Genomic DNA, 27,979 nt, shown 5'->3' on the forward strand with positions numbered 1-27,979 from the left:
GCGTGTCCTTTGAACGGGCTCCAGCAGCAACAGGTGCTGGGAAAGGCGAAGCGGGACGGCTCCTGCTGCTGTAAAGGATCCTCCTCTGCCCGCACTAATCCAGCTCCGTTACACCCGGGATAGAAGAGGCTGCTCCCTCCGGCACTGTCACAGTGCAGATGCTGCCCCTCTGACCACCCGCTGCACCACGACCCAGGTAAAGGGGCTGGGGGGGTCTCTGTGGCTGCTCACTTGCGGTATGGTGGTGGGGAGTCCTGGGGATAGTGAAGCCCCCAGCCCTGGGAGGAACACCTCCGACCCCACAGGCTCCCCATGCTCAGCCATGGGACGTAGAAATGCTGTCCCGGCGACTGCCCCAGTAAGACCAGTAAGCGACTTCCCTGTTACTGGGATGGTTGCTGGTGGGTTTGTTTCGGGTCTGGGCTGTCCTGGCATCTGGGTGGCTGCACAGGGTGAGTGTTTTAGGACAGGGTGAGGGGAGGTGACCGGGCAGGGAAGGGCAGCAAAACCCTGGGCAGAGCGGAGATTTGGGGATCAAGTGTTGGGCTGGAGCCCCATGCAGATACATGGGCACCAACAGGTCCCCTTGGGGTACCTGGTTACCCCAGGGCAGGGGGATGAGCAGTGCTGGTGGCTCCTGGGTCTGGGGGCCCACATAGCCCCTGAGCAGATGGGGTTTGCCTGCGTGGCTGTGTGGTTTGGGGGCCAGCACTGCTGGCCCCCATGCTGGGAATGCTCACCTCTCCTGCTCCTCACCCACCAGCCTGGGGCCGGAGCCGCTGTCTCCTGCCCCACCATGGTGGGATGTGGCCTTAAATTGTCACCCTGGCCGCGCCGCGCTGGCTGTTCGCACATCAGGGGCCCCAGGCACCCGGTGACAGGTGCCGGTGTCAGGCCATCGATCAGTCACCGCGGGGTAGATATCGGGGCACAATGGGACGGTGCCGGGACTGGTGGCCACGTGGGGCCCTTGGCTCGGTGCCACCAGCCCGGGAGCTGCCGGCCGGGCAGTGGGGACATGGTTCCAGGCTGGGTGGCAGCAGCTCATCCTTGCAGAAGCAGGTCCGTGCCCCTCTGCAGGGAGTCGGGTCTGGGGAGCCCTCAGCTGCTGCTTTCTCTCCCGCAGGAGCCTCTCCAAACCGGGAGCACCGCAGGGCAGCCGCCTCCTGCCCGGAGAGCACCCATGGAGCAGGGCAGTGGGGTGGATGGTGCCGATACCGGGGGTGGGGCTGGTGGCACGGCCCCCCCTGAAGCAGATGGCAGCGCAGCCCCCGCCACCCCCCAGGCTGCCCAGCCCCAAGGGGGGACGGCGCCGGCTGCCACCGCAGCACAGGACGGAGGGACAGATGACCCTGGACAGGAGAAGGTGGCAGGAGAGGCTGGAGGAGGGAAACCAGAACCTGAGCAGGGGACAGCCTTGTCTGCTCCAGAGCCCCGGGATGGACGGGAAGCAGTGCCAGGAGAGGAGGCTTCGACTGTGCAGCACAATGGAGAACAGGCAGCATCCGTGGGGGAGAAGGTCCTGGCTGCCACCGAGGCCCAGGGAGTAGGGAAGGAGAAGAAGGATGAGCCTGGGAAGACAAAAACTCCAGTTGTAGAAGAACCTAAAGGAGAGAAGGCAGCATCCATAGAGGGGAAGGCTCCAGCTGCTGCCAAGGCTCAGGACAGGGGGAAGGGTGAGAAGGATGAGCCTGGGAAGAAGAAAACTCCAGCTGCAGGGGAGCTCAAAGGAGAAAAGGCTCCAGTTGCTGCCAAGGAGAAGGATAGAGAGAAGGATGAGCCCAGGGAGGAGAAGGCTCCAGCTCTGGGAGAGCCTGAAGGAGGGCAGGCAGCACCCATGGAGGCAAAGGGCCCGGCTGTAACTGAGGCTCAGGATGGAGAAAAGGACAAGCTCAGGAAAGAGCAAGCCCCTGGGGGCTCAGGGCCTGAGGGTGGTGGGAAAGCAGAGCCCACAGAGAAGAAGGTTCCAGCTGCAGCAAACTCTGAAGGAGGGAAGGCAAAATCCACAGAGGAGACAGCCTTGGCTGCAGCTCAGACTCAGGATGGAGGCAAAGGAGAGCTTGCAAATGAGGAAACCACAGCGGTTGCAAAGGAGAAGGTCCCAGCCACTGCTAAATCTTCGGATGGAGGGAAGCAAGCTGCAAAGGCAGAGCAAGCCCCAGCTGATAACAAGGCTCCAAAGGAGAAAATTACAGCATCTGTGAAGGAGGAGGCTCAGGCTTCTGCAAAGGCTCAGTGTGGGGAGAATAAAGTGATAAAGGAAGAAAAAGCCCCAGCAGCAAAAAAGACTCCAGATGGAGGCAAAGAAGAGCCTGTGAAGGACAAGGCTCCGGCTCCCACAAAGGACAAGGCTTCAGCTCCTGAGAAGGAGAAAGCCCCAGCTCCAGTGAAGGAGAAAGCCATAATTCCTGCAAAGGAGAAAGCCCCAGATGCTGCCATGGCTCAGGATGGAGAGAAGGCAGCAGCAAAGACAGAAAAAAATTCAGCTGAAAAAATGGCTCAAGGTGGAGGTAAAAAAGAACCTGCAAAGGAGAAAGCCCAGGCAGCAGCGAAGGTGCAGGATGGAGGGAAGAAAACTGCAAAGGCAGAAAAAAACACAGTTGCATCAAAGGCTGAGGATGAAGGTAAAGATCCTGCAAAGGAGAAGGTCCCAGTGGCTGCAAAGGCTCGGGATGGAGGGAAGAAAGCTGCTGAGGTGGAGGCCCCTGCAGCTGCAGCAGAGGCTGGAGATGGGGCTGAGGAGCCCGCAGAGTCAGCAGCCATGGTTACTGTGAAGGCTCAGGGTGAAGGGGAGGAAGAACCAAAGGGGACAGAGAAACAGCCACCAAAGGTCCCTGAGCCCCCACGCCCGGCTCTGCTGCAGAGCCTGAGCTGCCCGGCTGCTTGCCACAGGTACCTGCACCCTCCTGGGATGGGGGGATCCCCCTTGCTGCTCCAGGGAGCCCTGGGTCCCTCCAGGCAGAGGTGGGTGCTGGGCTCGGGGGCTGCTGGCTGGGCTCTGCTCACCTCCCTCTCCTGCTTCCAGGGAGGAGCAGCCCTGGGCAGAGGTGGTGGAGATGGAGACGATTCCAGAGGAAACCACGGCGGTGGAGCCAAAAGAGGGTCCGACAGAGCCTGGCCCTGCCCCGCCAGCCATGGGGGACCTGCAGCCCCATGGCACGCCCCAGGAGAGGACATTGCCCAGTGCCACAGGGCAGCCCCCAGATCCCGCTGGGGTTGTGGAGCAACCTGGACCTGAAAGGCAACCACCCTCGACAGAGGCAAAGCCACCCCCCAGCCCCTACCTCACCCCTGATTTTGGGAAGGAGGACCCTTTTGAAATACTGGGTAAGGACATGAGGTTGTCTGCCTTGTCCTTGCCCCCCTGGACCCTCTGTGGGATGACAGAGCAGGGACCCCATGGCCTTGCCTGCTCTCTGCATGGCCCTCCATGCTGCCAGCTCCTGCCCTTGGCTTGTCACCTGCCTGGTGGCCTTCGAGCTCCCCTTTCACTGTAAACAGGGCTAAATGTGTCGTGTCCCTTCCCGGGCTGTCCAGCCACACTGACTGTGAGGAAGAGGAGCCTGGGGAGTGACAGTGACCTTCTGGCCAGTGTCAGGGCACAGTGTGTCCCTCTGTCCTGCACCACTGTCCTTGTGGGGATGGCAGGGCTTGGGAACAGTGAGTGCTTGGCGGGATCCCTGTGAGGCCAGCTCCTGGACTCGCCTGGGAAAGGGTGGCTCAGGAATGAGTGCATGGGGTGCCCTGTGTGTGGGGTCTGTCTTGGGAGGGCGAGCAGGAGGTGATGGTGTGGAGGATGAGCGGCCTAGAGTGGGTGGGCAGCAGAGTGGCCTGGAAAGGGCAAACGTGACATGTGGGATGGTGGGAGTGGATGCCATGGAGCAGGGTGGGTGCCACGGAGCAGGATGGGTGCCATGTGTTGGGGTGAGTGCCATGGAGCAGGGTGGGTGCCATGCAGCAGGGCCATGCTGTGGGCAGTAGCAAGGGATCCTTTGGGGGATGCTCTGTCCCCAGTGCAGCCCCAGCCAGGAGCCCCTGGTTTGCAGCCCAGCACTCTACCCAGCTGCATTCTGCACCCACGGGCTTGGCTGGGTGTCTGCCTTCACCCCACACCAGGGTACCCTGGGGTGCTCAGCAGTGGGGTCTCCAGGACAGCAGACTCCCTTCTCATCCCATCCCTCCTCTCTGGACAGACGATGTCCCTCCGCCACCAGCACCCTTCGAGCATCGCATTGTCACCCTGCACTCTGGCAGCGTCAGCTCCCAGTTCAGCCTCAACTCCAAGGACATCCTGGGCGGGTAAGGAGGGGCCCCAGGAGGGGGAAGGATGCCCAGTTTCCCCTGGCACTGCCCCAGGTTGCCCTCCAACCTTGGGCACTAGCTCTGGGTTGATGGGACTCCTCTGGTTGTGATGGGGTGGGTACCTGGGGCAGGATGGGTGCAGAGTGGAGCACTGGGCAGAACCCAGTGCAGTGCTGGGGTCCCCAGAACCCTGGGTGACCAATGGTTGTGGGCACCTCTCCCTCTCTCCCTCCCCAGGGGCAAGTTTGGTGAAGTCCACACGTGTACAGAGAAGGAGACGGGGCTCAAGTTGGCAGCCAAAGTGATCCGGAAGCAGGGACCCAAGGACAAGGTCTTAAAGATGCTGGGCAGGGGGTTCCTCCTGGCCATGGTGGCATGGCCGAGGTGGGGGCTGGCAGCGTTGTGCCCTGTGTGGCCCTGGTGCTGTGACAGCCTGTCCTGGTGGCACTGCCAGGGCTGACACCCCACACCACCATGGGGCTCCTCCCACAGGAGATGGTGCTGCTGGAGATCGACGTGATGAACCAGCTGAACCACCACAACCTCATCCAGCTCTACGACGCCATCGAGACACCCCGGGAGATCATCCTCTTCATGGAATTGTGAGTGCTGGGGCAGTGTCCCATGAGGCCTGATGCCTGGCTGAGGGGCACCATTATGGGGGATGCATCAGAGTTCGAGCAGATGTGCCAGCCCCTGACCAAGCAGAATGTTGGCCCCAAGGAATATCCTCTCCTTGCCCATCTCTTCTTGGGCACCTCCCTGCTCCAGGCTGAGAGACAGGCTCGGGCTCTGCCTGGCCAGCACAGCATTTCCCTCCATCATAGTTGGGTTGAGGGTGGAGATGAGCCAGGTCCTTCCGGTACAGCTCCCTTTCCTCTGCCCACTTACTCCAAGGAGGCTGAGGCTGTGCTGGGGCTGTTCTACTCTACAAACCACAGAGCAGCTGAGGTGTCCTGGGGTAACCCCCCCGTGCCTGCCTTGGGGGTGTCCAACCCCAGCACGCACACATCCCACTGTGGCTCTGCTCAGCATCCCCATGGTGGGGCTGGGTCAGGGTCCCTGGGGGGGACAGGGGGCTCTGCAGGAGGACGGTTTGGGGCAGAGAGCCCCTCTAAGGTGACCTCATGATCCTTCCCCACACAGTGTGGAGGGTGGTGAGCTCTTTGAGCGGATCATCGACGACGACTACCACCTGACAGAGGTGGACTGCATGGTGTTCGTCCGGCAGATCTGCGAGGGCATCCGCTTCATGCACCACATGCATGTCCTCCACCTCGACCTCAAGGTGCGGGGCTGGGTGGTGGCAGGGACAGGGGCCGGGGGGACAGCAGAACACTGGCCAGCTGTGGGAGGGATGCCTGTGGGTCAGCATTGCTCTGTTAAGGGTCAGCCACAGGACCTGTGCAGTTGGGATGTCCCCTCTTGGTGGGGGCACAATGGTCACCCTGTTCCCACAGCCTGAGAACATCCTCTGTGTCTCTGCCACCGGACACATGGTGAAGATCATCGACTTTGGGCTGGCTCGAAGGTGAGATTTTCCCCCTCAGCTCCCTCCCTCCTCCTGTCCCACACCTCTCTCTGTGCCCTTGGGGTACCGGCAGCCCCGGGACACACTCTAGGCCATTGCTTTGACCACAGCTCTCCCTGGCTGGCATGGGAGGGTTGGGGAGGGCAGCATCTGCTGGAGAGGAACAGTGGTTTGAGGGAGCAACCTGTCCCCCTCCTGCTGACTTTCCCCCCCTCCGGCTGCAGGTACAACCCCAACGAGAAATTGAAGGTGAACTTTGGCACCCCTGAATTCCTCTCCCCTGAGGTGGTCAACTACGAGCAGGTCTCCTACACCACAGACATGTGGAGCATGGGGGTCATCACCTACATGCTGTAAGTCAGGGCTGGGTGGGGGCTGCCAGGGCTGGACTGGGTGGCCAGGGCGCTGGGACAGAGCTGCCTGGGGTGCACAGCTGTCCCCAAGTACTCAGTTGCTTGGTGGGCAGGTGGGGGTGCAGGATGGGGAGAATGGCAGATGGGGCTGTGGGAGGGTAGGAAGAGGCTCAGCCTGGCTGCAGGCAGGAGCACAAGACAGTGCCAACAGCCCTACATGACCTCCCTGGGGCAGCCCTGGCCAGACTGGCTCCGTTCTGGGAGGTCTGGAAGGTGCTGAAGTCTGAAAGCACCCAGCTTCTCACCCTCCTGCACCTCCAGGCTCAGTGGCCTCTCCCCCTTCTTGGGTGACGACGACACTGAGACTCTCAACAACGTCCTGGCTGCCAACTGGTACTTCGACGAGGAGACCTTTGAGAGCGTCTCCAATGAGGCCAAGGACTTTGTCTCAAACCTCATCATCAAGGATAAAAGGTGTGAAGTTGGCAGTGGCCACTGGGGTCCTAGGGTGGGCATCCCCAGAGCTGCCCTGGGTACCATGCACTGCTTCTACAGCATCACCTGGGTCCTGCACCCAATGAACCCCACAGGGCCCTGCCCCACTGCTGACTGCCCCTCACAGAGTCCCACATCCCTCCAGGGGACACTCACCCCAAGTAGGACATGCTGGATCCCCCAGGGTCCTGCCCAGACCCACTGGTCCCTGGGCACAACCTTTTGGCTGGTTCCTCCCTGCAGGTTTTTCCTCCCTCTGGATTTTTGGGGCTCCGGGGAAGCTGGAGAAGGGGGTGGTTGAAGGGGAGGGGTGCTTGAGCAGGGATGACATGGCTCCTCTCACCCTCAGTGCCCGGATGAGTGCTGACCAGTGCCTGCAGCATCCCTGGCTCAAAAATCTGGCAGAAAAGGCCAAACGCTGCAACCGGCGCCTCAAGTCCCAGGTGCTGCTCAAGAAATACGTCATGCGACGGCGCTGGAAGGTGCGGGGGGGCAGAAATGGGGATGAGGGTCAACGTCTTCTGCGGGGGATGATAGAGGGGCTGCCAGCCTCTCTCTGTCCTGGTGGATGGCATCTGGCACATGGAGGGTGGCTCTGTCTTGCTGTGCTGCTGGCAGCCTGAAGGGAGGGCTTCCCAGCTCCAGAGTGCTTGTGTGGGTGCCCACGAGGTGAGACCCCCACCAAGCATAGATCCCTTTGTGGTGGTCTCTCCTGAGTGGATCCCAAGACCTGCTTTTAGGGGCAGGAGTGGTGTCAGGCCCCAGAATGGGGTCTGGCTCAGCCTCCAGGGCCACAGCCTTCGCAATAGGATGAGCACCTTTCCTCTTCCCTTTTACAGAAAAACTTCATTGGGGTGTGTGCTGCCAACCGCTTCAGGAAGATCACCAGCTCAGGGTCCCTGACGGCACTGGGTGTCTGAGCTGGGGCTCCCAGGGGGGTCGAGGCCAGAGAGGAAGCATTTGAGAGAGTCCCACATCAGTCTTGCTTTTGGACAGCAGCAGGACCTCTCTGGGGTCCCAGCTGCCCACTGAGGGGCCAGGAGCTGGAGCTGCACTGTGCCCTCCCTGCCCGTGCTGTGCCGGATGCTGCTCTGATGCCCACATCACACCTCTGCTCTGTGCCACTACCACCACGAGGCTGCTCTGCTGCATCCCTGGGGCTGCCCCTACCTGGCATCCAGCAGCTGTGGGACTGCTTGGGGGCCAGGACCCCGCTGGGATCCTCACCTGCAGCAGCTCTGCCGAGCTTGTCCCACTCCAGGCAGCATTTTTGAGCTCAGGACCCTCTGCTGAGGGTTCAGCCTCAGGACCTCTGGGGCTCCTGAGGCTCCAGCCTACGCTGTTCCCATCGAGCCAGTGGCCCCACTGATATGTCCTCGGACTGTGAGGCTGCTCTGGAGAGGAGGTTTCTGATCTCACCCCTGGCCTGGCTGTGTGATGCCCGACCCGCAGCGTCTCTGCTCTGCTCATGCTTCCTTCCCGTGCCCTTGGAGGAGGAAGGTCATTCCGGTGTGATCCCTCTGCCTCGGCCACCTGGTGCTTGCTCCTCTTGGACCCAAAACGTGCCCTCTCTGCCTGTAAATGCTGCAGCCCTGCCCTGCCTTCACTGCCGCTGGCCCCCGTGCTGCCCGACCTCCCTTCCCAGCTCTGTGGCTCGGCAATGACGCTGGAGGGAACCGTGGACCCTCACGCTGGTGCCTTGGCACCGGAGCCAAGGCTGAAGCACCTCCTCCCTGGCCGGCTGGGCATGTGGGAGCGGAGCTGGCCCTGAGCTGCTGCTCGCACAGGAAGGGAGGAAGCAGCAAGCACACTTCCAGAGGCGTCCCCAGCTGGGAGCTAGCGAGAGAAGAAGGAGGCTTTGTGTTCCTCCTGCCCTCCCTGCCCTTCGACTCTGCCAGCGGGGGAAAAACACAACCTCTGCTTCACCCGTCCCCGCCAGATCGCGATGAGAGAGGCGGGCTAATGCAGAGCAGCTGGCCCGCGCTCCCCGCTCCGGCCGCTCACCCGACCACCAACACACCGGAACCGCTCCGCCGCTCCGGCCGCGGCCGCCAGCTCCCCCCGCCGCGGGCGGGGGCTCCCCGGGACCTGCCGGGATGGGGGACAGGGGTGCTGCCCCTGCTCCCCCGCCTCACCCTGACCCCCGTTCCCTCTGCCTGCACCCCACAGAGTTCCCCCGGTGCTCCCAGAGCTCCCGGCATCCCCTGGGATTTGCAGCGTCCAGCCTTGGCCCACGGCGGGAGTGGATGGGGGGCTGGCAAGAGGTGCCCCAGTTTTGGCTTTCGCCACGGCTGAGCCCACCCAAGCAAGGGCTGTGTGTTTGCTCTGGGGCCACCTGTGTCCTCTGCGCCTGCTGGAAAAATCGTGGGGAGAGACACAGGGATACAACAGCCCCCCAGCCCCACTGGCTGCAGCAGGGGAAGGGGCTTCAGGCTTGTCCCCACCGGGCAGGGGCCACAGCTGGCGGGACCCTGCCCCATGATGGAGCCCTGCTCGGCGCTTGCCTTCTTGTAAATAAATGTACAGGTCTGCCCACAGCCCACACCTGCCATTCTGGGGGCTGAGGAGACCCCACTCCCACCCGCAGGGGCCTTGCAGCCACAGGATAAGTGAGATGAGGATGGGAAGCAGCATCCATGGGGTAGAGGGTGTGGAGAGGGTATGGTGGGGATGGGGACCACCTGATACATCCCAGACAGGGCTGTGCAGGCACAGAGCCAAGGGGTTCTGGTCTCTGCACTCCCCAGCCCTGAGCTGTGCTGGGGGAAGGGGAAATGGATGGATGGGTGGATAGATGGATGGATAGTCAGTCATCAGTCAGAGGTGTCCTCACAGCTTCAGCGTCTGCCTACATGGGGTGGGATGCCCAGGCAAGGGCCGGTGGGTGCTGGTGCCCCTCTGCCCAGGGGGTCTGCGGCCGGCCCCGAAGTGGTTAAGGCTGCCAGAGCCCGGACTCCGGCTCCCACCGCGCGGGCGTCCCTCCCAGCCGCTTCCTGCCGGCAGCCTTTGACCGGTTCCTGTCGGTGACCACCCCGCAGGCCTGGACGCCAGCGCAGCCCCATCTGGTTTGAGTTACGCTCCGCGGCGGTGACGTCTCCTTCCTGTCTGGCCCCAGGAGCTGCGTGTTGCCCGGTCCCGGCCCTGGCCCTGGCCGGCCACAGGGGCTGCAGGGCCCTGCTGCAGGGTGGCCGTGGGGTTCCCAGATGGACTGTCGGCCCTGGACACTCCTGGCACCCCAAGCTGCTCTGGGGGATCAGTTCCTGCACAGAGCCCTGCGTGTGCACGTCTGCAGCACAGGGATGCGCAGGCACCAGCACATCCCAGAGTGAGTGACTCTACCTCACAGCTCAGTTTGGCAGCTCCAGCCCCTTCTTTCCCACCATGGGACCACACAGGAACACCCATTGAGGTGGGATGAGTGGGGCCACAGTTCTGACACCCATGGAAGTAGATGTGATCCCATCCCCTGCTCCCAGTTGAAAGGCAGGACAGTTCGTAAGGTTCCAAAGCTCTGGGGAGTGGATTGGCCCTGCCAGGGCCAAGGGACACAGAGACAGGGCTGCTCCTGGTCCAGCACAGGCCATGGCAGCCAGTTCCATCCCTCCTGCATGCGGTCCTTGTCACCCCCATGAATGCACAGCACAGTCTGGGTGTGCTGTGTGTCCACAGCATCCATCCCCAGAGCCTGGAGCAGCACACATTCCCCATGTGGGCCTCTACCCCACCCCTGTGGCACCCACACTGCCAGCAGAAACAAGGGGCCCTGCAGGCAGCACGGGGAGGGAGGAGGAGTGGGCAGTCCTCGGCACCAGCACCTGGCAGCACCAGCAGCAGCAGCAGCAGGTTCTCCCCGTGACCGGGTGCAGCGCAGTCCTGACCACGGCACAGCCCAGGATGGGAGCGGGCGAGTGGGCAGAGGGCCAGGCCACCCACTGCGAGCCAGGAGCGAGCCAGGGAGGAGGCAGAGCTGGGGGAGCAGTGGGTCCATGAGCAGGAGTCAGGGTGGGCGTGGGGAAGGGGAGCACCGGCAGAGCACATGGCTCTGATCTGCACGCCCGGGCGGTGCAGGCTGTGAGGAAACAGGGGTCCCTTTCCCCTAGTCCGGGGTAGGCAGTGGGATGCACCACACTGCTCCCAGCACAGGCACCCCGTCCTGGGCACCGCGTGAGGCCGGGGCTGTGTGTTCCCAGCCGGGGCGGGCGATGGGCCCGGCCACGCGTGGGAACCAGACGGCCCCTGGGCACGGCTGCGGCGTTCGCTTCCTCCCGCGCCCCCGGGGACCGCGCAAAGGAGGGGGCTGAGGTCAGCCGCACTTGCCGCCGGCCGCTCCAGAGACGCCAGCATGATGTAGGCGCTCAAATATTGTTTTCCACTGGGTAGGAAAAAAAATAAAAGGGAGAAAAGAGAGGCCCAGGGTTGAGTGGCCGTCCTCGATGACGAAGGGCGGCCCCCCCCGCCCTGCCCGGGGCTGGGACACAGCCACGGCCCAGCAGCAGCCGTCTGGGGGCTGATAACAGGGCTGACGCGGCCGCGGTGCTCCCGGTCCCCGAGTGACGGCAGTGTTGTGCCTCCGTGCCAGCATGGCCCCCACGGAGACCCCCAAGATTGGCCAAGCCGGGGTCCCACTGGCCTTGGGGGGCCGGGGGAACTCTGCCACAAGTCTGCTCCCCACAACATCATGGAGAGCTCCTGTCAGCCCTACGTCCTGAGGTTGGCTGTGCTGTGGGGTCCAGGCATTGCTGCTCCTGGGGAGCTCTCTGTCCCAACCTGGAAGGAGTGCACGAGTACAGCCCCCCACTTTGCCAGCATCACTCTGGCCTCGCTCCAGTGCTGCAGAGCTGCTGTCTTGGATGTTCCAGCAGCGTGTGGGAAGGGGCTGGTGGCCAGGTCCCATCCTGGGGCTGTATGGGGACCCCTGCCCATGCTTGTGTCCCACAGCCTGACTCACGGGGGCAGGTCCCTGTGCCCAGCCCGGTGTCAACAGCGGTGACTCAGTTGGTGCCTCCTCACTGGCAGCCACCCGGCGTGATTCAGGTCGGAGGAATCCACTTTCCTTGTCGTTCCCACCAGAGCTGCAGCCCCTGGCACAGCCCATCTCTGGGGGTGTCCTGGCCTCCAAGTCTGCAGGGACTAGTTGGGATCCCAGCCAGGCACTGGCTCAGCCAGAAGCAGGGAGAGAGGGGAGGAAGCCCTGACTCCCCGCAGCAGAGCCCCCACACTGTGCCACAATCCCCAGAGTCTCCCTGGCATCTCTCTGGGATCACACTGGTACATGAACGGGGCCTCACAGTGAGGCTGGTGCCACTTGTGCTGTGTGTGGCACCTGGGGTGAAGCCAGGCACCTGGAAGGGTCCCAGGCACAGCGAGGCTCCATTGAGGAATAACTTCTGTTGCAGCAGAACCCTCTGACCCCCAGGGACAAGGTTCCTTCATGCTACCAGGGGATGGGGCTTCAGGGGCTCCTGGCCCCAGATTGTGTCAGGACCTTTTCCCCAGTGTCTCCCAAGGACACACGACCTGGATGTAGGCGCCCTGACCAGGCCATGCCCTGTGTCCCCGTGGCCTCACTGTCCAGCCAGTGGAGGGGCCAGCAGGGACGGGGTGTGTGCTGGGTGGCCTTGGGGATATGCGTCCCCCAGCCAGCGCCTGGGCTGAGGCAGACAGTCCCCAGCTTGCCCCACCTCGAGCGGGGCACAGAGACCACAGAGGCAGCATTGGGGAATGTGCTTTATTGGGTGCTGGCGTGTACCAGGGTGGGGAGTCCCTCACTCGAAGAAGAACATGCCGGGTGTCCGGTAGAGGCAGGGGGGCAGTCCCAGGGGGTAGCCATTACCTCCCTGCAGTGGGATCGCAGCCCCCGTCCCCCATGGCTCCTTCTGCTCGCCTGCCCGTGGCCCCATGGCCCCAAAGGGTGGCTGGCGGGGGCTGGCGGGGGCCGGGGGCGCTGCAGCCAGGAGATGCTCCAGCGCTGTGCCGCACGGCCGCTCCTTCATGCAGAAGCTCAGCGCCTGCACCCGGCACTGGTAGCTGCTGCCCAGCACCTCAGGCCCCGGCCGGCCAAAGGAGCCGAACACAGGTAAGGAGGGCTGCACGTAGCCCTCTCCCTCCAGGAAGCAGGATGGAGGGGGCTTGCCTGTGCCCAGGAGGGTGCCAGGGAATGCAGGTGGCACCTGCCCGAATGGCTGGCCCGTCCCCAGCCCGGGGGCAGCTGACTCCTCGCCCTCCAGCTGCCCCGGGGGGGTGCCTGGTGTGGCCGGTGAGTCCTGCGGGGGGTCCCTGTGCTGGGTGGGCAGCAGGGCGGGCAGCAGGGCAGGGTGCTGGGCCGGGTGCTCGCCGGGCAGCGGGTACTGACCTGGACGGGGCAGCTGCAGTGCTGCCGGGAGCCCCCCGAAGACAGTCTCCTTGGGTGGGCGGCTCTCGGGGGGTGCAAAGAATGGCCCCTTGGGCTGTGGCGTGTCTGGCAGGTACAGGCAGGGCTGTGTGGCCTTGGGTGGCTGACGCCGGGCAGAGGGCTCAGAGTACCCTGGTACCCCGGTACCCTCGGACGGTGTGGCAGGGCTTGGCAGGCGCCCCGTGGCTGCTGGTGACTTGTAGCCTCCCTCTGCCTTCCCCTCCTCAGACAGCAGGGCAGCAGGCAGCCCCCTTGCCCGTTGCCTGGGGGTCTTCCCACGCCCCTCATCCCCCTCAGTGCCTGGGGCATCCCGGAGGCCCCTCTTCCTGGTGAAGCGCCGGCGGCGCCGCAAGAAGCTGCCGTTCTCAAACATGTTGTAGCAGTCCGGGTCCAGGGTCCAGTAGTTGCCCTTGCCCGGCTTCTTGTCGTCGCGGGGCACCTTGACGAAGCACTCGTTGAGGGACAGGTTGTGGCGGATGCTGTTCTGCCAGCCCTGCTTGTTCTCGCGGTAGAAGGTGAAGCGGCCCATGATGTAGCGGTAGATGCCACTGAGGGTGATGCGCTGCTCGGGCGCGCTCTGGATGGCCATGGTGATGAGGGCAATGTAGCTGTAGGGTGGCTTGGTGGCCTCCGTGCTGGGGAAGGGGCCACCGGCCGGCTCGGGGGCTGGTGGGCTGCGCAGCACCGTGTCGCTGATGGGAAGGTCTGGCTGCATCCTCCCGGCCAGGCGCTGCCGTTCCAGCCCTGCCGCTGATCCCGCTGATCCCGCTCTGCCGCACGGCCCCAGCACGGCCCGTTAAAACCCGCCGGCCGGCGAGGGGGCGGCGGGCCCCTCCTCTGAGGGGCCGCCCAGGGCGGAGCGGGGCTCCGCCGTCCAGCACTGGTCCCTGTGGACAGACGGACGGATGCGCCGCCAAGACCTGCGGCCGGCAGCCAGTGGCCCCGGGGCTGGCACAGCCACAGCCTCCCCAGGGTAGAGGCGGGCACAGCCCCCGGCTCCCCCAGCCCCTTTTCCCACGGAAGGTTCCCACGACCTGTTTCTCATCCTGCCCTGCTCACAGTGCACCGCCGGGCTCCAGCTGGGCCTGGAGCGGGGCTCAGCGGGGGGATGCTGGCAGAGCTGAGGGTGCTGCCTGCCCTCAGATGCCCATCTGCCCCCTGCCCACCCCAGTGCCTCAGCCCCTGCTCTCAGCCTGGGCTTGTGCCAGATCCTGTGCTGTGCCAGGTCCCTGCACCATTCCCAACCTTCAGGGTGCAGAATGGCCCTCAGGAACCCACTCACTCCACTCACCAGGGGAAACTGAGGCACAGGCAGGGAGTGCCTTTGGGACAGGCTCCCATGTTGCCAGTTCAGTAGAGCAGCTAACAGGCACCTCGCTGCTGCCTTCAGCCCTGCCAAGGTGCTTGCATGAGGGGTAGGATGGGTCTGGAGCCACCACATGAACAGGGCTGTTCCCTTGTGGCTGGGGCTGAGTTGGCTTTGCCCACACTATGCAGACTTGGCTTCCCCAGCCACCTGTGCTCCCCTCATACTGGCACCAGTCCCCCACACCAGAGCCAGCCCCTGACACTGGTACCAAAACACAACCTTTATTTCTGAGTTTCACAAATGGCAAGTCCCGGTGGTGCAAGGATGGAGCCGGCTTTGCCCCAACTGGCTGAACAGGCACACAGCAAATCCCACCTGGGGACCTCCTGGGCAATAAATACAGCACTCACGAGGGCAGCAGTGCCCGCCCACCCTGACCAGAACCTGCCTGCATCTGGTTCCTCACGCTGAGCACCCCGTGCACTCTGCCTCAGGACACGCAGCTGGAGTAAGGCCGTGGGGCTCAGAGCCTCCTGCTCTGAGACTTTATGGTGACTGAGCTCTCCTCTCCTGCCCAGCTCAGGGCTGGCAGAGCTGTTTGAGAACATGAATAACATGGCTGGAGGTGCCAGGGGCACAGGGCTGGGGGGAGTTGTGGAGCAGCGTTGGTCTCAAGCGCTGGGCGTGATGGAAGAGCTCCCGTGCGAACACCGGCTCCACCTGCAGAGGCACAGAGGGATGGAATAGGTTCACGTCTGTATCCCCCACTGCGATGGTCCTGGTGCCCGGCTCAGGGTCACCAGCCCCGGTGTGTACTCACGTGGGCCATGATGAGCTTCTGGAGGGGGTGCCCAGCTCTGGTGGGGTATTCCTCCCCGAAGCACAGGTGGATCTGGTACTGTGGCATGAGCTGCCCGTTGCTCAGGTACTCCCGCAGCTCTGCAAGACACCAACCCTGTCAGAGGACAGGGGGTCCCCACGGCCTCGAGCAGCCATGCCAGGCCAGGACCTGCCCTGTTTCCCAAGGGGATCGGGGTCTCCTGGGGTGGCGGGCGGGACTTACGCTGCAGGTACTGCTGTGTGTCCAGCAGCTTGTAGGTCTTCTCCCTCTCCAGCTTGTTGGGCCAGTTCCTGTGTGGGGCCAGCGGCCCATTCCAGTACACCCTGCCCTGGCACTGGCGCTTCATGAAGACCCCCTCGGGTGCTACCCACAGCAGCACCCCGCGCTCCAGGTGGGGCAGGAGCCGCTCCAGCACGTTGGCCATGGCGGCCGCGTGGCCGTGGCCGCTGAGTGCCTGCGGTGGGGGGAACTCGATCTGCTCCATGCAGGAGGGGCCGTAGAGGCGCTCGCTGTCGGCCGGCACGGCCCGGCTGGTGATGCGACAGCCCTCGGCCGTGCGGGTGGTCACCTCCTTCACCAGCACGTCGCAGTAGTAGAGGCGGATGTGGAGCCAGCAATCTGGGGTGAGGGAGAGTCAGCCCGTGGGCAGCCCGGGCTGGTGGGGCCACCCATGGCACTGCCCACCAGTGTGGCTCCTACCTGAGTTGCTGACATCTTCCACGGGGAGGTAGGACTGGGATCTGGGGAGGAACTGGCCATGGGTTGGGTTCCAGCCGTAGAAGACTCCCCTCACGAGGTACCCTGGACCAGGGCAGAGATGAGGTGGTAAAGGGATGTGGGCAGTTGTCCTCGAGGACTCCCAGGTGCTCTCCTGGCCTGGTGGGCAGCAGGGTCCTTTGCACCGTGTTTGCTCATTACTGGGCTTCATAAGAGCCCCTGAGTATGTGATTAAGTGGTTTTGCAGGGGCCAGGAGGGAGTCCCCAGCCTCTGTCTTCATCCCCACAGGTGTTGCCTGCACAGAGCAGGAGAGCAGGATCTTTCCAGCTGGGAAATGTGTGCTCCCTGCCCCCAGCCCCATCCTGTCAACGGGGACCCTCCTCACCTCTCTCAGTTGGGCGGGCAGAGAGCAGGGGCTGTGGAGATCCGTGGTCTGTCTCCAATGGGTCTTTCTGGCTTTCCTCCTTCTTTGGACTCCCTGCAGTGCTGCCCTGGGGGTAGGAGTGGCTTCAGTGAGGGCTGAGCTGGCAGCAGGGGTCCCTGAGCTGGCTCCTGCCTCTGCCATGGACCCCATGTACCAGCTGCCAGAGTCTGGTAGCTGCATGGCACAAGGGACTCTCAGCAATGCCCCATGGGACAGACACGGGCAGTGTGCAGCCAGGAGAGCAGCTGACAGACGGGGGGGAGTTTTGGGGGTCCCACCTTCTCCCCTGCCCGGATGGCACTGGGTGAGCTCACCTGCTGGTCCTCACTGCCTGGGCACTGTGTGTCACTGTCCTCTGCAGAGAGCAAGGAAAAACTGATGAGCCCCTGGCAAACAGCAGGAACAGCCCCAGGGAAGACAGGTGGCTGCCCAGGACACCCAGAGAGGAAGGGGAGTAGGAGGGAAGGGTGATGTCTGCAGGACACGGGGCTCGTACAGTCATGGTGCAGGCAGCAACCCCACATCTGGCACAAGAGGAGGGACAACAGGGACATACCTGCATCACAGGCTCTGTCAGTCACGATCTGGTACACCTTGTAAGGCTCAGAGATATCCAGCTGGCTCCGCTCAGGCACCTCCTGGAAGTCGGTGCTCTTGTTGAGGGCACAGCGGAGACGAGTCTTCCAGGTGGAGGGATCAGCCTTGTCCGTCCCTTCCTGGTACTTCCCTTTGTAGATGGCCCAAGCCTGAGGGACAGAGGGTGCCCTGTGCTGCGGGGGCTGCCCACACGCTGGCCCCCCGCTCCACTGCCCCAGGGGGCCCTCCGCGGTACGAATACACCGCTGGGGGGGACCGTGGGGAACCGGGGCTATGTGTCCTGGGGGGCTGTGGAGAGCTGGGTGCTGGGGGGTCCCAGGGGAGCACACGGAGCTGAGCAGCAGGGAGCCCCAGGCAATGATGAGCTCCGGGGGTGCGCACGGAGCCCCGGGGGGCGAGTCCCGGGGGCGCTCCCAGGGCCAGGTGGCGATCGCGGGGAGCCGGGGGTACCTTGAAGAGTGCAGCGTCCTGCTGCTGCCGGTAATCCTGCTTGGCCGCGTGCTTCCAGGGGATGCGGAAGAGCGTCCGGTGCCGGTTCTCCCAGCGCAGCCCCGGGTACCGGCCGCTGTCGATCTGCGCGATCAGCCACTCCTTCAGCCGCATGGGCGCCCCCGGCTCCGCCATCGCGGCCCGGCGGCGAAACCGAAAGTGGCTCCGGCTTTCACTTTCCTTTTCCCGGCCCACGCTGCCGGCTCTGGCTGCTCCACGACAGAGGGGACGGTTCTTAAATTTTTCCTTTGCCTCAGGTTTCCCGCAGCGGTGTCTGACATCCGAGTTCAGGAACAAGTGGTGCAGTAATTGAGCAGTACAGCGGTGGGACTCCGGGAGGGACCCCCAACAAAGGCATCCTCGGGGTTTCATGTCCTCGCAGTCAGTGGACCCATGTACACCAATGGAGATTTTAGGCTCTTTCTGTTGCTCATTGGCTCCTGCAGAGTCCTGGGTGATCAGCCTCCAGCCTGGCCTGTGCCACAGGTGGAGGGAAGGGGTGGGCGCCCATTCCCTGCTGTTGCCTAAGGCTCAGCCTTTTCCTGTCACCCAGAACACAATGTGCAGCTCGCACTGGTAGTTTGCATACCTAGATACTCGCACTAGGTGTATTTCTCAACACAGGCACCCTGCACCCACAGAGGAGGGGACAGGCACACTGCATCCATGAGAGAGGGGATAGGGCGCTAGAAAGCACGTGGAACTCCCCTGTACCCCTCCCGAGTGCCTTCCCTTAGACTTTTAGGACTCTCACTTGCGCCCCAAAGAGGGCAAGGGACCCTGCTCCCCCATCCTCCTGCTCTGAGGATCCAAACACCTCCCAGCCCCAGGGACTGTGTCCTCCCTGGGACCAGCAGGTCATCCCGCGGGTGTGGGGAGCTGTGGGAACAGCACGGGGTTTCCAGGGTGGTGTGAGCAGTCACATGTTCCCATCTCTCAAACCTCTCCTGTGTTCTTATCTGTCTCTGTTAACGTCTGTCTCGCGGGGCTCTGTGCCCTGAGTGGAACAGGAACAGGGTGGGAAGGGCGGATGAGCTGCACCAAGGGCTGCCGGGGCCGGGGAGGAAGCCTGACTCATCCTGCACCAGCTCCCCGCTGGCCCCCAGCAGGGCACGGGCTGGGTCACTGGACCACCCTGGAGTGACACTAGTCTTGGCTCCTCCATCACTGCTGCAGAGCCCCATGTCACTGTGCAGCAAAACCCAGCTCCTCTGCCCTGCTGCAGCCCCCCAGGCCACCTTTTGCAGCCCCTCAGGTCCCTTTTCCAGCTCTGAGTCAGAGAAATTCACCTCTCGCAGGGAGGAGAAACGAGGCTCCTGGGAGCTGCTGGGGCTGCGAAGTCTCCAAATGAATAATCAGCAGCAGAGCGCCCTGGCTCGGGCTTTCCAAAAGGACGTGAGGATGGGACATGGCCACGTGGCACAGAGGGCACATGGGGCCACGGCGGGTGTATGGCCCAGTCACACAGGCAGGGGTTTTCTCTCCTTACTGAGCCTGTCCGGGGCCCCTCTGATGCAGAGCAAAGCCCAGGCAGCCCCTGCACCTCTCTGCTGGGCGTGCCGGGGGGCCACATTCCAGGAAAAGGGCCTGGGACTGACGGCCAGAGAACCCACACGTCCCCTTTCTGCCTTGGGAAGTGGAGCAATGGCAAGGGGTCATTGCACAGCCTCTCAGTGGCTTGCACAGATTACATTCAAGGCCGGGAGATAATCGCAGCCGCCGGCTCTTTTGCCAGCCCCGGCCCCCTGGGATAAGCTTTATCGGCCGGGGATTTCATGTGCTGTGACAGCCGCGTGGTGACGCGGGACCCGGGGGATCTAATTACCCGGGCATCAGCGAGGAGGATCAGGAGCCGGATTCCACACCGGATTCCCCACTGTGCTGCTCCCAGCGCGGGGAAGGTGAAGCTGCTTAACCCTTAAACTTTTCAAGCAGAAATGAGCTTCAAAAAGGAGTCAAACATTAACTCATGGCTAACCCTGCCCTCGCCCGGGGTTTTCCAAGTTGCGCAAACCAGATCTGCCAAAATAAATACATTTTGCTGTGCTGCTGAGCTGGGCTGGAGGGGCCACAGCCCTGTGTGGCTTACAGTGGGAACAGGGGAATCCCTGCGTGTAAACACCTTGGCATAGCGTGTCCCAGCATGGGAGGGTGCAGCTGTGCATGAGGCACACATCCATCCCAGGTGTGTGGTCCTGGGGTGCAGGGCTACCACCCTGCTGGGTGCTGAGGAGCCAAAGGGTGCCAGAGAGAGCCCTGGCCTGGAAGTGAGGGAATTGGAATAGCAGCCTGGCAAGAGCTGGGAGGAGAGGGGGACCCCACACCAGGACCTTCCTCCTCAGCATCCCTGTTCCAACCCAGCCACCACAGGGGAGTCAGACCGCAGAGAAGGGGCGTTTATTACTCAGGGACATAGAAAGTCTTTAAGCAAAATGGCTTAAGGCTCTAGTGAGGTCTGGCCAGGTTAAACGCTTGGTTCCCACCTGTTGCAGATTGTGCCCTGGAATGGGCAGGAATGGGGTGCAATGGATTCCTAAAGCTACAGTGCTTGCTCAGGGCTTGTGCTTGGCCAGGTTGAAGCTGGACCCTCGCCTAGCAGCCAGTGTGGTGGCATTACCTGCTGACACACTGGTGTGTCCCTGCTCCGCAGCCACCTGGGCGCTGGGAGCTTGTGCTGCTGGTGGGAAAACTGCTCTGAGGGGAGCGCCAGCTCGCCTGCACCCTGTGCACCCTGAGGCCTGTGCAGTGGGTACCCAAGTGCTAAAGCTGCTGCTGCCAACACCTGGGTGCTGGCCTGTGGCAGGAGAGACCCCCTCTGTATTCTGGCCCAAGCCTGCAGTGACCTGGGGGCAGAGACCCGCGTCCCCAGCATGCCAGATGCAAAGAGGATGAGCCCAGCACGTGCTGCAAAGTCCAGCAGTGCCCATGAATCCCACCCACACAGAGGGTGGCATGCTCCCAGCCCAGAAGAGAAGAAGGAGATGGGCTTGGTGCAGGTCCCTGCCCAGCGCTCCTCATCCCACTGTGTTGTGTCCTTCATCTCTCCCAGGCTGTTGGGTGATTCTCGCTGCTCTCCCTTGGCTGGGGTCACTTCAGACAGGCTGGGATGCAGGAGAACGTCCTCTTCACCCGCAGCAGGAAGGGACTTGTGCCTCTGATGTCTCTGGCTCTTGGGACCAGTCCTTGCTGAGCTCCCTCTGTCCTGGATGTTCCTTCTCTCCCTGCTGGCAGCAAGGCCTTTATTTCTTCCTCATCATTGAAAGGGGATGTCCCATACCTCTGCTTCAGGTGCCTGCGGACCTGGGGAAGGAGTGAGAAGCAAAATAAGGTGCCAGTTTCCAAGGGCAGGTCCAAGCCTGCCAGAAAAGGGAGTGGGGAAGAAACGGAGTCCCCTCAGGACCTGTCCTTGCTCTGAGGCTCATGGCAGGCTCAGCAGAGCAGAGCACAGGTGGCAGAGGCCGGTCCCACCTTGCGGGCTGCACTGCCACCGAACTCAGACAGCTGCTGCCTGAAGCCAGGGTTGGGGTTGGCGACGGGCCGGATGGTTCTGATGGCATCCAGCACCTCCTGGCAGCTCAGCTCCGTGACAACCATGACGTACGCAACGACCACGGTGGTACTGCGGGAGATGCCAGCGAGGCTGGCGAGGGAAAGTGCAGAAGGGCTTGAGTTGGTGGCACACCCTGAACCCACACTCCCCTCTTCCTCCACCCCTGTGCCTCAGTTATTGCAGTTCCTCTTTTCCAAGGACTTGCTCTCCCGGAGGTCTGAGCCCTTCCAAGGTCCTGGCCATCAGTGCCTATAAATACCCACTCCTCCCCAGGGAATGGGAGCAGCGGCCGCTGCCTGGCTGCCTGCCCCAAACCTCGCTCATCCCACATGCTCAGCTGCAGCAAGAAACTGCCCTGGCTCCAGGACTGCCTGCATCCCGCTGGATTTGAGTCACAAGCTGCAGCTGAGGGTGGATCCTGGGTGGATCTGTGGGCACGGAGCCCTCTGGCACAGGCTGGCTCTGATCAGGGGTTTGCAGCCCAAGTGAGGGGCTGGATCTCTGCTGAGCTGAGGAAACACAGCAGCAGGCACGGGGGAAGAAGCATTACCAGTGGACGAGGCAGTTCCCTCCATGCAGGCGACACTGGTGGATAAAACTGATGCATTCCTTGAAGTGCCTCTTGCTAGCAGGAAAAATAAACCAGACAGAATAAGAACTTCAGGGGTGGAACAGGATTTTTGGCCACAGGCAGAGCAGCCCTGTGTGTTTGAGTTGCTTTAGGGGCTCCGCCAGCCACTGCTGAGACCTGAGCAGCTCAGTGCTGTTGATTCCCAAGGGAAGGTGGATCTGCCAGCTCATGCCATGCTGGGAACGCAGCAGGGGACACTGTGCTGGGGATGGGGCTGCCCTGTGACTCATGTGACTCCTGCTGGGGCAGTGGGATGTTGGCTGCTCACACCTTCAGCCACTCCAGCACCCTTGGCTGGCTCCTTACCCTTTACCTGCTCTTCCCCCTCCAGGCAACTCCCAGGAGGGTGTTGCTGCTCCTGTCCATGGGTGCTGCAGAGGGGCTGCCCATTGCCTCACCACAGGGCTTGGAGCCATTCACAGTGGTCACTGAACTGGGATGCTGTTGGGGTCCCGGGGTGGTCCCCAGCGCTGCAGCATCACACCTTTAGCCTGTGGGTCACTGTGCTTGAGGAGCTGGAGGCAGCACCTCAAGGGCTTGGGGTGCTGTGAGCCCTCACCCCTGATTGCCCTGCAGACCCCAGCCCTCGAGCATTCCTTGGCCTCCTTGGGGTACTCACATGTTGGCCTCAGGGGTGTCAGGCAGGGGGATGCGGAGGTAGGTAATATCCTGGAAGATACAACAGGAAGAGGAAAAGCTCAGGCACTGTAGTCAGGGTGTCATATATGCTCACAGCTGGGCTGGCAGCACCTTTGCTCCTCACCCAGAGCTGCCTGTGGAGTTTCACTCCTCCCACACAGCATCCCCCTATGTGGGGATGGGGCCACACTCTCCCTTGGGTGAAGGGGAGGGCAGGGGGACACCGGCAACTCATGGGAGGGGATGGGAAACAAGATGAGGCTGGAAAGCTGGAAGTTGTTTCCTGTCAGTGTTCAAGGCCGGGTTATAGTCACAAGCCAGTTTCCCATGCCGAGGGGGCTGTCCAGCTCCTCTGGGAGCAGTGACCATGGAGAGGTGTACGTGCCATGCGATGCTCAGAGGGGGAAGGAAGATGCAGCATGGAAGGAGCTGCAGGGATCTACATGGTGGTATGGGGTGCAGGATCCTACCTTCAGCAAGGGCTGGGGGGATTCATGGATCGAAACGATGTGGGTGATCTTGTTCCGGCTTAGCTGCTCCAGGTCTTTGGCATCTAAAGGATAAAATTAGATACCAACATGTATTCATTTCTTAGCCTTCTCTTCCCACAGTGCACCCACCGTGCTCCTGCAGCCAGCCAGCACTCAGAGCCTTTCTGCAGCAGATCAACTACATCCCACCCCCACGTGCAGCAGCGCAGACATGGGCAAACATGGAAATCTGGAATGCAAACCCCGTGATCCCAAACCACAGACCTCTCCCTGTAAAGGCACTTGCCCTCGCTGCTCATGCTGGGGAAAGCATTCACACCTGCAGAGAAACACTCCGTGGCAGTGTCCCTCCTGCCTGTACTTGTCCCCAGTTTGGGAGGAGACTCGTGCCCTGCCTGCACCTCCCTGGGCAGACACACCCTGCAGTGGGACTTGCTGCAGCCTGAGGGATCTGCTTTGTCTTGTGAATTATGGAAGTGGAGCTGCAGCAATTCATATCAACTCTTGGTTTTCTGTAGAAAACACATGACCAGTGACTCGTAGTGCTCTGGTGCGTCCTCTCTGCAGCCATAAGGACAGGAATGGGGTGTCCTCAGCTGTCTGGGGGGAATATGCCCTGCCCCTCAGTAACCCTTCAGCACCCTGGCCATGATCCTGGTCTCTGGTGCAGCACAACAGTTGTGCTGGGAGGGGAGCATGCTCGTCTTCCCAGGCAACTTCCAAGTGCCTCCCTTTCATGCCGTGACCAGCGGATGCTGCAAGAGCGGCCAGAGAGGAGGAGGAACATTTGCCCATCTCATTCCTTTGGGTTTCTGAACTTTCACGTGGTGTAAAACCTTGGCTCAGGAATCCAGACTGTGATGTGCTAACAGCATGATGTGAATTTTAATAGGAGTGAGTCTCGAGGGAGACGCTCTGTGGGGGAGCTGTGCTGTGCATGTGGGGAGGGACATGGGGACCCTTGTGGGGACTCACACAGCACCCACCACCTTCCCATCTTCCTTGGCAGGCAGTGACAGCAGGTAGTGACACCGGAATCGAGGCTTACAGGGGCAGGAAAAGCTTCCAGTTAGAGAAAACATCTCTGTGAGCTTAATGTTGCGGGCCTGGAATCTTGTTGTCACCCTGGATTGCTTGGCAAAGCGATGCTCAGGTGGCATCAGGCCAAGACCCCAGAGCAGAGCTGCTCACAGGAGCCCCCATGATGAACTTGGGAGCTGGGTACCCTTGTCCCTCTGCTCCCAGCAAGCCACAGCCCCCCACAGCCCACCCCAAGGTGCTCCATGGGGTGCAGGGAGTACAGGGCTGCCATTCCAGTGACATTTCCTTAGCAATTCACACTAGTGGTTTTAAACTTTCCCAGAGCTTACTGCAGGAATCAAGCTGCCAAAGGACCCATGAGGGAGGTGGGAGTACCAATAAATGCTGTTTTTTCATGGCAGATGCCAAGCCTTGGTCATGAATTGTTCCCTGGTAATGAAAACCCCTTAAAACAGTGACTTGGTGTGAGAAGGGGCAATTCTGCCTCTGGGAGAAATTCCCTCCTGAGGGTGGGCAGCTCCCTCCTGCCTCCTATAGCTGTGAAACTGGGGAGCATCACCCCGAGGTGCCCCAGTCCTGCTTCTTTGCACTGGTGTGGCACCACCAGCTCCTCTGCTCCCAGCACAGGATCCATTTCCCTCCACTTTGGCCCCTTCACTCCGTGTGTCCAAAGAGCTCAGGGCAGCCTTTAAATCAGGAAACCATACAGAGGGTCTCTGCCTTGCATTCCCCACGATGCCTCCAATCCACTGCTGCCACCCCAAACCAGGTGGCAGAGCAGAGTGCGTGGTGGGCACAGGCAGGGCAGCAGGAGCAGGCAGGGCAGTGGGAGCAGGCAGGGTGTCAGGCAGAGTTTGCAGGCAGGGAGACACCAACTCAAGCAAGCCCCACTCCCCAGCTGGAGGACATCTCTGCAGCATCTGGGTTCCGCTTACCGACAAAGTTCCCAAGGTAGAGGCCAGGAAGGATCTGTGGAACACAAGGGGAAGTGGCAGCGTGAGCAGTGACCTTGTGCTGAGGTACCCAGTGTGCTGGGACCCCCATTGGGAACAGCAACCTTGGCTGGAGGAGCCAAAGTTCTGGTGTTTGAGGTGACCATCACCAGCCCCAGGGCAGGACTGGGGCTGATGCTGCCCTGGCATCCAGGGCACGGGGCTGGATGTAACCCTGGTACCTGCAACCATCTGATGCTGCACCCTCATGGGTGCTGGCAGTCAGACATGGAGTTTTTTATTGCTCTTCTCGTTTATCATCAATAAATCCACCGTTGGGGTTTATTACCTGAGCTCAGCAAGTTGCATACACCTCTGTACAGCCTTGGACTATACCCATGACCTGTATAAGTCCTGCTGCCTGAGAGATAGGAAATCAACAGGCACAGAGAAGCTTGGGGGGATTTGGCTGTCCCCCTCCCAGCCCCAAGCTCTGTACCCCACACTCTGCACTGCAGAGAGCCCATTTCTCACAGCCCAGGCACAGATTGCTCTGGACACCGTGCCTTCAGCTCATTTTCCCCTGGGAAATTCCACTTCTCATAATGAAAGGATAATTACTTGACAAGGCCTCTATTAACAGCATTGCAGATGCAGAAGCAGGACACCTTGCAACCCTTCTGACACAGAGCTGTTTTATATTCTCCCTCACTCACAGCCTGGGCAGTGAAGGGCTGTTCAATCCTGTATCCAGCTGGTTCTCCCCCAGCTTCTCCCTGCAGCAATGTTTGGTGCCCAGGGCAGGTGGAGGTGATTTTCCATCAGCACAGCTGGGCTCACACTTGTCTCATTGCTCACATTTGGAAATGCTTCTCTTGGTTGAACAGCTTAAAGAGGTCTGGGGTTTTTTATGATTCCTAAGATTTTAGATCCATTTTCTACCGACTGGGTGCCTTTAACTCGCAGCTGCAGCACTGAGAGGAGCGGGTGGGAGAGAGCCAGTTAGCAAGGGCAGCTCCCAAGGGCAGGGCACTGAACCATGAATAAACAGCACGTGTCTGTCCCCAGCACCCTGCTGACCCACTCCTCACAGGAGAAAACGGGGCAGCACATAAATAAAATAGTGCCCAGCCCCTCTGCCCAGTGACGCCAAGCCCCATGCACAGCCCAGCCCCACTAAGCAGGGGGTGTGGGACCACCAGGCTCGGGGTCTTCCAGGGCTCCCGGTGTGTGCTTGGAGCTGTTCCTTGGGGTTAAGGCTGTTGGGAAAGGTTCCCCCCTCCCTCGAAGGGGCTCTCTGTGACCCCTGCCCTCCACACCCCCTAAGCAGCGGTCGGGACGGGCCCTGGTGCAGTGTCCCGGTCTGTTTCTCCCCCGGTTTCACCCGCTCTGTTGGCAGGTAAACAAGCTGCCTGAGAGCCGAGCTCTGTGCCGGATCCCGTGCCGGGAGGTGAAGCGCCGCTTGGCACGGCAGGGGCAGCCGCCAGGAGAGGGTCTCCCACCTCCGGCCCCGGCCGGACTGCGGAGCAGCCGCCCCGCGCCCCCCGTTACCTGGCTCATGCCGTTCCCCATGGCCGACCGCGGGCGCCGGGGGAGGGCACGGGGCGCGAGTGTCCTTGTCCCCAGTGCTGCCGTCCTCCCCGTCCCCGGGCGCGGCTGCCGTCCCCGCTCCCTGGTCGGGTTTCCGTCATGAAGAGCTCGGTTCCTCCGGGGTCGCTGCTCGTTGCCAGCGCGGCGGGGCCGGGCCGGTGGCTGTGCCGGGGCGGAGGGGACCGCGGCCGCCGTGCTCCGCGGATCCTGCCGAGGCCCTTCCCCGGCTGCTCCGCCGCTGCCGCGCACCGGCTGCTGCCTGGCCGGGAGCAGACAAAGGAGGAGAAACTCCCCCCCTGCGCCGTGGCGTGGGAGCACGGGGCCGCGCTGGCTGCTGCCTGTCGCCGCTGCCCGCGGCCGCACAAGGCTGCACTGTTGGGAGAAGAACAAAACCTTTGTCCTGCTCCATCAAGGAAGGTCTGTGCGGCCACGCGGCGAAGCGCCCGGCAGCATGCCCACGCCGTGCCCACCCCTGCCTGCGCCATACCTACCCTTGTCCTGCCCGCTCCGTGCCCACCCTGGCCGTGCCCACCTGCAGGCAGGTGCCGCAGAGTCCCTGCCTTGCCCGGGGCGCTGCGCGACCGTCCCGGCGACTTTGCAGGGCAGCGGGACGGGCAGTGCCAGCTCGGGCCAGGGGCGAGGGGTTCCCGCTGCCCGTCACCAGCCGCCGCAGCGCTCAGGGAGGGTCGAGCCGAGGGTGCCCCGGGGGGCTCGGGGCGGACCGGGGGGTTCGGGCCGGTTTTGGGGGGGCGGTGTCGGGGTTCGGGTGCCGCGCGCGCCCCCTGGTGCACGGCGGCGCGGTTGCCATGGGGACGGGCCGGGGTGTGGGGGGGATGATGGATGTGTCGGGGGTCGCAGCCCAGCCCGAGGGGCTCCCAGCGCTGTATCCCCGCTCCTGCACATCCCCCGGGCAGCGTGGTAAGGCCCAGCCGCTCCCTGTGCAGCACAGCCCCCCCCCCCGCCCCTTCCTTCCTCTTGAGAGCTATGGGCAAGTTTAGGTGCAACACGTAACACAGAATCACAGAATTAATCAGGTTGGAAAAGGCTTCTGAGATCGTCGAGCCCAACCTGTGACCACACACCACCATGTCAGCTAGACCGTGGCACTCAATGCCATGTCCAGTCTTTCCTTAGACGCCTCCAAGGACGGCAGCTCCACCACCTCCATGGGCAGCCTGTTCCAATGTCTAATCGCCTTTTCTGTGAAGAAATTCCTCCTAATGTCCAACCTAAACCTCCCCTGGCGCAGCCCTGTCCTGTCCTGGGTGTTGTGTCCATGCAGCACGGCAGCTGAGCAGGATGTGATCCCACTAGGAGCCCTTACCCTCACCAGCCATGGCATTTGAGCAACCTGGTCTAGTGGAAGGTGTCCCTGCCCATGGCAGGGGGTTGGAGGAGGATGGTCTTCAAGGTCCCTTCCAACCCAAACCGTCTGTGACTCTGTGAATGGAGTCTGAGGGTGGTTTGTAATGCTGGGCTGACACCTGTGGTGGTTCAGGAGTGGTGGGGCTGTGCTGCTGTAGGGTTCCTGTGGGCAACTGCCTGCCCTGGAGAGATGGGTGCTGACTGCATGGAAAAGCTACAGTAGGAATAGTGGAACACGGATTGTAAGACCTGCTCTATTCTAGCTCCCCATGTTCATGCAGAGAGACAGA

At 62.2% G+C, this 27,979-nt stretch overlaps 3 protein-coding genes across 3 annotated transcripts; 1 reads left to right on the forward strand and 2 right to left on the reverse strand.

Annotated features, from left to right (window-relative positions):
- Positions 1–1,183: 1,183 nt before the first annotated feature.
- On the forward strand, positions 1,184–8,099 carry MYLK2 (myosin light chain kinase 2). Its single transcript, XM_027646310.1, has 11 exons — positions 1,184–2,892; positions 3,026–3,327; positions 4,194–4,299; positions 4,540–4,633; positions 4,795–4,904; positions 5,449–5,590; positions 5,763–5,833; positions 6,058–6,186; positions 6,508–6,660; positions 7,031–7,163; positions 7,521–8,099. The coding sequence occupies exons 1-11, from the start codon at positions 1,184–1,186 to the stop codon at positions 7,599–7,601; spliced, it is 3,030 nt and encodes a 1,009-aa protein (XP_027502111.1). The 3' UTR covers positions 7,602–8,099.
- A 4,296-nt stretch (positions 8,100–12,395) lies between these two features.
- On the reverse strand, positions 12,396–13,822 carry FOXS1 (forkhead box S1). The gene has a single exon (XM_027645840.1). It carries the CDS (start codon positions 13,785–13,787, stop codon positions 12,447–12,449), a length of 1,341 nt encoding a protein of 446 aa, XP_027501641.1. The 5' UTR covers positions 13,788–13,822; the 3' UTR covers positions 12,396–12,446.
- Positions 13,823–14,577: 755 nt separating this feature from the next.
- DUSP15 (dual specificity phosphatase 15) lies at positions 14,578–27,051 on the reverse strand. The gene is made up of 17 exons (XM_027646076.1): positions 26,857–27,051; positions 26,286–26,696; positions 24,738–24,771; positions 22,741–22,823; positions 22,251–22,300; positions 21,551–21,625; positions 20,919–21,090; positions 20,542–20,750; positions 20,068–20,144; positions 17,412–17,974; positions 16,921–17,110; positions 16,679–16,719; positions 16,326–16,431; positions 15,922–16,098; positions 15,445–15,840; positions 15,202–15,320; positions 14,578–15,101 (listed from the first exon to the last, which is right to left on the reverse strand). The coding sequence occupies exons 2-17, from the start codon at positions 26,304–26,306 to the stop codon at positions 14,961–14,963; spliced, it is 2,454 nt and encodes an 817-aa protein (XP_027501877.1). The 5' UTR covers positions 26,307–26,696; positions 26,857–27,051; the 3' UTR covers positions 14,578–14,960.
- Between the last annotated feature and the right edge of the window lie 928 nt (positions 27,052–27,979).

This window comes from Corapipo altera, unplaced genomic scaffold, assembly GCF_003945725.1.
Source record: "Corapipo altera isolate COAL_440 unplaced genomic scaffold, ASM394572v1 64, whole genome shotgun sequence".
Lineage (NCBI taxonomy): Eukaryota > Metazoa > Chordata > Aves > Passeriformes > Pipridae > Corapipo > Corapipo altera.